General features: G+C 49.3%; 2 protein-coding genes across 2 annotated transcripts in view; one reads left to right on the top strand and one right to left on the bottom strand.

Moving 5' to 3' along the window:
• ETH_00005365 (uncharacterized protein) overlaps positions 1-1219 on the top strand; it is a gene marked incomplete at both ends in the record, with an annotated part of 2490 nt that extends 1271 nt beyond the window's left edge. Inside the window, one exon of the mRNA XM_013372464.1 lies at positions 10-1219. Coding sequence (XP_013227918.1) covers positions 10-1219 — 1210 coding nt within the window. The remainder of the gene's footprint in view (positions 1-9) is intronic.
• Positions 1220-4464: 3245 nt separating this feature from the next.
• ETH_00005360 (uncharacterized protein) overlaps positions 4465-5298 on the bottom strand; it is a gene marked incomplete at both ends in the record, with an annotated part of 2139 nt that continues 1305 nt past the window's right edge. The window contains 3 exons of the mRNA XM_013372463.1: positions 4465-4542; positions 4686-4927; positions 5149-5224. Of these exons, the coding sequence (XP_013227917.1) occupies positions 4465-4542; positions 4686-4927; positions 5149-5224 (396 nt within the window). The remainder of the gene's footprint in view (positions 4543-4685; positions 4928-5148; positions 5225-5298) is intronic.

The raw sequence follows: 5298 nt of genomic DNA, 5'->3' as shown, positions 1-5298 counted from the left end.
TGCTCGCAGCAGCAGCAGCAGCAGCAGCAGCAGCAGCAGGGCGGCAGCAGACGCGGAGGCAGAAGCAGCGGCAGAGGCTGCAGCAGACTCCGGCTCTCAAGACCCCTGGAGAGTTGTCAAAGCAACAGCATGGGACTTTGGAGCTGCCGGTTGTATTACTTTCGCCGGCCCTTGTGAAGAGGAGCAGCAGCACGAACTGCAGCACCAGCACGAACTGCAGCACCACGAACTGCAGCACCAGCGCGAACTGCAGCACGAACTGCAAACGCAGCACCAACTGCAAAAGCAGCAGGAGCTGCAGCAGCAGCAGGAGCTGCAGCAGCAGCAGGAGCTGCAGCAGCAGCAGGAACTCGAACACAGGAAACATGAAGCCGAAAATACCCCCGTGACTACACGCCATAGTCACAGACATGCAACTGCAACTGCAACTGCAGCAGCAGCAGCAACAGCAGCAGCAGGTACTCCCAGTGGGGCGACGAATCTAGTGCATCAAGAACAGCAGCAGCAGCAGCATCGGAGGACGCAGCAGAGACACACCCCTTCGGCGGTGCATCGCCGTCGACATGCAGAAGAGCAGAGAGCTCAGCAGCAACTGCAGCAGCAGCAGCAACAGCAACAACAGCAGCAGCAGCAGCAGCAGTTACAGCTACAGATACAGCAACAGCAGCAGCAGCAGCAGCAGCTGGAAGAGCTGCAGCAGAGACGAATCGAGTTCGAGAAAAGGCTACAGCAGCAACAGCAGCAAGAACAGCAAATGCTGCTGTGGCAGCTGGAAGCACAAAAAATGGAGGCCCGGCTACTGCAGCAGAGGCAAGAAATGCAGCAGCAGCAGCTGCAGCAGCAGCTGCTGCAGCGCCGTGTTGCTGGAGTCGTGCAAAGACCCGACCCGCAGGAAGAAGCGCGGCTTCAAAGAAGAGAAGCCGAAAGACGCTGGCTGTCAGAAATTGTGGGGGATCAGCTGCAGCAGCTGCAGCAGCAAAAGCAGCAGCAGCAGCAGCAGCAGAAACAGCAGCAGCAGCAGGTGTTTGAGGACGCGGGCGCGTACGACGCCGCCCCGCATTTCCAGCAGGAAACCCAGAGGAAAGAAGATGCTGCTGCTGCTGCTGCTGCTGAGCTGCAGCAGCGGCAGCAAGAAATCGCGCTGCTGCTGCAGCACTTAAACCCCCAGGCGCGGCAGCGGCTGTTTGAGCTTGTGCGCGACAGGCTTGTGCAGCAGTAGCGCGTGTACGTACACTTGAATTCCTCGAGTTCCGCGCACATTTTATGAATTTCTTCGCATTTCCTTCTCATTATTTATACTATTTATCATTATTTATCATTGTTTTGCATTATTTTGCACTATTTATTTCATTTTCCATGTCTTGCATGCATGCACCGCGGGGTCCCGCGCCCCCCCGCCGCCGCCCAGGCAGCAGCTGATGTAATAGCTCGTTTTCACTCATTTATTTATTATTTATAATTAATTATTTATCTATTATCCATTTATTGTTCTGTTGACGCAGAAAGAAAGCAAATAGACCTGCAACAATAGCTTTTCGCGCTGCTGCTGCAGCGCAGCAGCAGGCCGTTGCGCCACCGCCGCCCTTTTATCCAAACATGAAATTCAAGAAAATAAAAATGAGTTAAAAGTGTTTTGATTTTATGTCTTTCTCCCGAGCTGTACATACACCCGGGCCCCCAACCCCTTTTTTCTCAACCTTATTTCAAGTTCTGCAGCGGCAGAGCACCAACAGCTGCAATTGGTATAGCCAATCACTCAATGTAATGGACCATTCAGGCCAGTGGTCTCCCGATTGTAGCAGCAACTCCAGCAAAACAAACACTCACAGAACTGCTGCAGCAAACAATGCCTCCGGTGCATGCAGCAAAACCCCACATATTCACAATAGATATGCTGATATACCACCTTGACTACAAAACTCGCACACGTACATTTATCTACCAAGCTTTGCGAAGACGGAACCTCAGCAGCAGCAAAAGACACCACGAAGAAGCCAAAGCAAAGACAGATACAGCAGCAACGAAAACAGAACATCCAGAGTCGGATTCGTTAGCCCCTAGAGGCCCCAGAAATTGCCGCCTTCCCGTGAGGGTCGGCGAACGGGAATTGGAGTAGTTTTCAACTAGCAATAATCGCGCATCCGCTAGGCGTCATATGCAGCGACATTGCCCCTTCCGCAAGGATGTCCGCCTGGCTGCAGCCAAGCCCCACCCGCCGCGGCCCCGAACCGCGCATAAGGGGCCCCGTTTTGTCGCCCTCCCCACCTCTCGGCGTTTAATTTGCTTTTGTCTTTTGTTTCGATGCAGTTTAAAACCTTCCGCGAGAAAACACACCCAGGATTCGCCGAGATCCGGCGGAAATTGCATGCAACACAGCTGCCTAGACACACCAAACACACACCCGCTGCTGCTGCTGCGCCCGATGCCGCTGCTGCGGATTTAATCCCTTTCTTTGTTTTTTTAAATTTGTTTTTATTATTTTTATTTTAGTTTTAATTCAAATCTGAACTTCAAGACTTTCCAGGACTCCAGCCGCCCACTGGGAATGCGCAGCAGCTGGGGAGGCGCACCCACTCAGGGCACCCTCATCCCACTTGGGTTTCACTTGAACTTCATTTGATGAATTAATTCGAATTTTTATTTTAATTTTAAGTTAAAATTAAATAATTGTAGGCCCTCGGCTGCGGCGCTCCGGCTGCAGCTGGACAGAGAGAGGAGCCCTTCCTGCTGCTGCGCTGTTGTTGCTGCTCCTGGTCTGCTGCTGCTGCTGCTGCTGGTGCGTTGCTGCTCGGCTTTTGGGGATTTCGGCATTTATTTGAATTATAATTCCAAAGCCCCTTTGCATGCAGCTGGAGAGTCCGGCGAAACTCCAGAAAGAGCCCTAGAGGCTCCGGCGCTGCACTGAGTGACCAGTGGACTTGTGCAGATTTTGCATTTTGGGATTTTCCAAAAGCAATTGGGGCAGTGGTGCTGCGTCTGCGGTGTCTGGACACTGCCGCTGCAGCTCTGCATGCAGGAAATGAAAGAAAGAAAAACAAAAAGACATCCTGTCTATTGCTGCATGCATGCGGGGGAAGAGCAGCAGCAGCAGAGCGCGAAAACGCGGAAGCAAAGGAAGCGCAGCAGCGCCAGTTGTGTGTACACCTCAGCGCTGCTGCAGCGCCCCAGCCGTCGCCTCGAAGCAGCACTTAACTGCAGCAACTCTGCAGCATTTTAGCAAACAAACTTCACAAACTTTTAGATAATAAACAGTAAAGGGGGCTGGGCCTTCAAAAGGCTTCTCATGAGAACAAAAAAGGGAAAAAGCAGCAGCAGCAGCAGCTCTGCTGCTGAGCAGCTTGAGCAGGTCCCCTGGGAGTATGTACGTACAGCAGCGCCGAAGCAAGCAGCAGCAGAAGGCGAAAAATATTATTTTAATTCTTTCTAGAAAGAATTTCATTTTAGAATGGAATTTTAATTCCAAGTTGGCCATAAAACACAAAAAGAATGAAAACTAATTAGTTCAAGAGCTCTAGCAAAAGCGCTGCTGCTGGTCCTGCAGCACCAACAGCACCAGCAGCAGCAGCAGCAGCACCAGCAGCAGAATCTGTCCTGAAGTAACGAAAAAAGCGTTTAAAATGGCGTAAAAAGGAGCAGCAAGGAAACGCTGCATTTAGAAGAAACAGAAAAATGAATAAAGAGAAATAAAAGAAATAAAAGAACAAAAATATAAGAAATAAAAATAAAATAAGAAAAATAAAAGCTGCCGGTAGGGCGGTGTGTCCGAGTGGTTAAGGAGATGGACTTGAAATCCATTGGGCTCTGCCCGCGCAGGTTCGAACCCTGCCGCCGTCGTTCTAAAAACTAACCCGAAAAGAGCTCCTTTTGGAGGGAAAAAACGCATGCATGCGTCGAACAATATAAATTAATTATTAATTCCTTTATTTTGGCTTTTATTTCGAAGATTTCGTTGAAAAAAACGGAGAAAAATGCAAAATTGAACTGCGCGCCCAACGCCTGTGCTGTCTGCTTTTTGCTGCTTCTTCTGCATTCATATTCATTTACTTTTTATTTTGATTTGTTTTAATTCATTTTTATTTATATTTGATTATTTTCATTATAATTTACTCTTATTTGTTTATATTTGGCGTTTTGCATTCATTCTGTACTGCGGGTATGCTTTGCTGCTCTTTGACTGTCTTGTATGTACAACAGCAGCAGCAAATGCCTAGATAAGTGAATAAGAAAATAAATAAATAAGTAATAAATAATAAATAACAAATAGTAAATAAATAAATAAAGAAATAAATAGGAAAGTAAATAATAAATATATGAGCAGACTGGCAAATAAACTACAGACAATGAAGAAGTGCTGACGAAGAAACGGCTGCGGCAGGGCAAATAGAATTATAAAATAAATAAATCAATTAATTAATTAAAATAATAAGTTAATATTTATCCGGACCAAGTACTCCCTAATCAACCTTATGCTGCTGCTGCTGCTGCTGCTGCTAGTGCCGTAGCGTCTGCTGCAGCTGAAGTAACCCCCGGCAGCCGCAGCCCCTGCAGCAGCGCACGCTTTCAAGCAGCATAAGCAGCAGCCGCTGCAGCAGCAGCTGCAACAGCCACTGCAGCAGCAGCCCCTGCAGCAGCAACCACTGCAGCAGCAACCGCTGCAGCAGCAGCAGCAGCAAACGGGTTTATACTTCATCTATTAAATCAAAAGGATCTATTGGGGGAAAATCCCCCACAGTGACTTCGCTGGGGAGCGCAAAGTCTCCATACTTATCTCCGTCGCACTCAAACAGCCGTTTGCTGCTAAACACTAGCCGCCCTCGTGCTGCTGCTGCTGCTGCTGCTGCTGCTGCCCCTGCTGCTGCTGCTGGCGCCCCCACGACGCGGAAGTCGCGGCCGTCCGTGTGCCCTAGGGGCTCGTCCAGAGCCACGCCTAAGCAGACACGCAAACCCTAAACCCTAAACCCTAAACCCTGAACCCTAAACCCCAAACCCTAAAACCCTAAACCCCAAACCCTTGAATAGCTCAAACGACAGGTATTTCGCCAGTCAACCCGCTGCAGCGGGAAAAAGGAACTACAGGCGAAGCAGCAGCAAACAAATGAATAAGAAAATAAAAAGAAAGAATAAATTAAAAGCATTTATTTTATTTACCTATCCATATTTGGCCCTCCTGCTGCGAAGGGCGAACGCCCACAAAAGCTATTTGCCCGCGGCGGTCCCCAGGCAGCTGAAAGCAGCAGCAGCAGCAGCAGCAGGAGCAGCAGGAGCAGCAGCGAACTACACCGCAGCAGCAGCCATAGA

The sequence above is a fragment of the Eimeria tenella genome, genomic scaffold, assembly GCF_000499545.2.
Source record: "Eimeria tenella Houghton genomic scaffold, Eth_scaff1, whole genome shotgun sequence".
In the NCBI taxonomy this organism is placed as follows: Eukaryota; Apicomplexa; class Conoidasida; order Eucoccidiorida; family Eimeriidae; genus Eimeria; species Eimeria tenella.
Note: the sequence above shows the minus strand (reverse complement) of the source record. Positions and strands in the feature narration are given on the sequence as shown.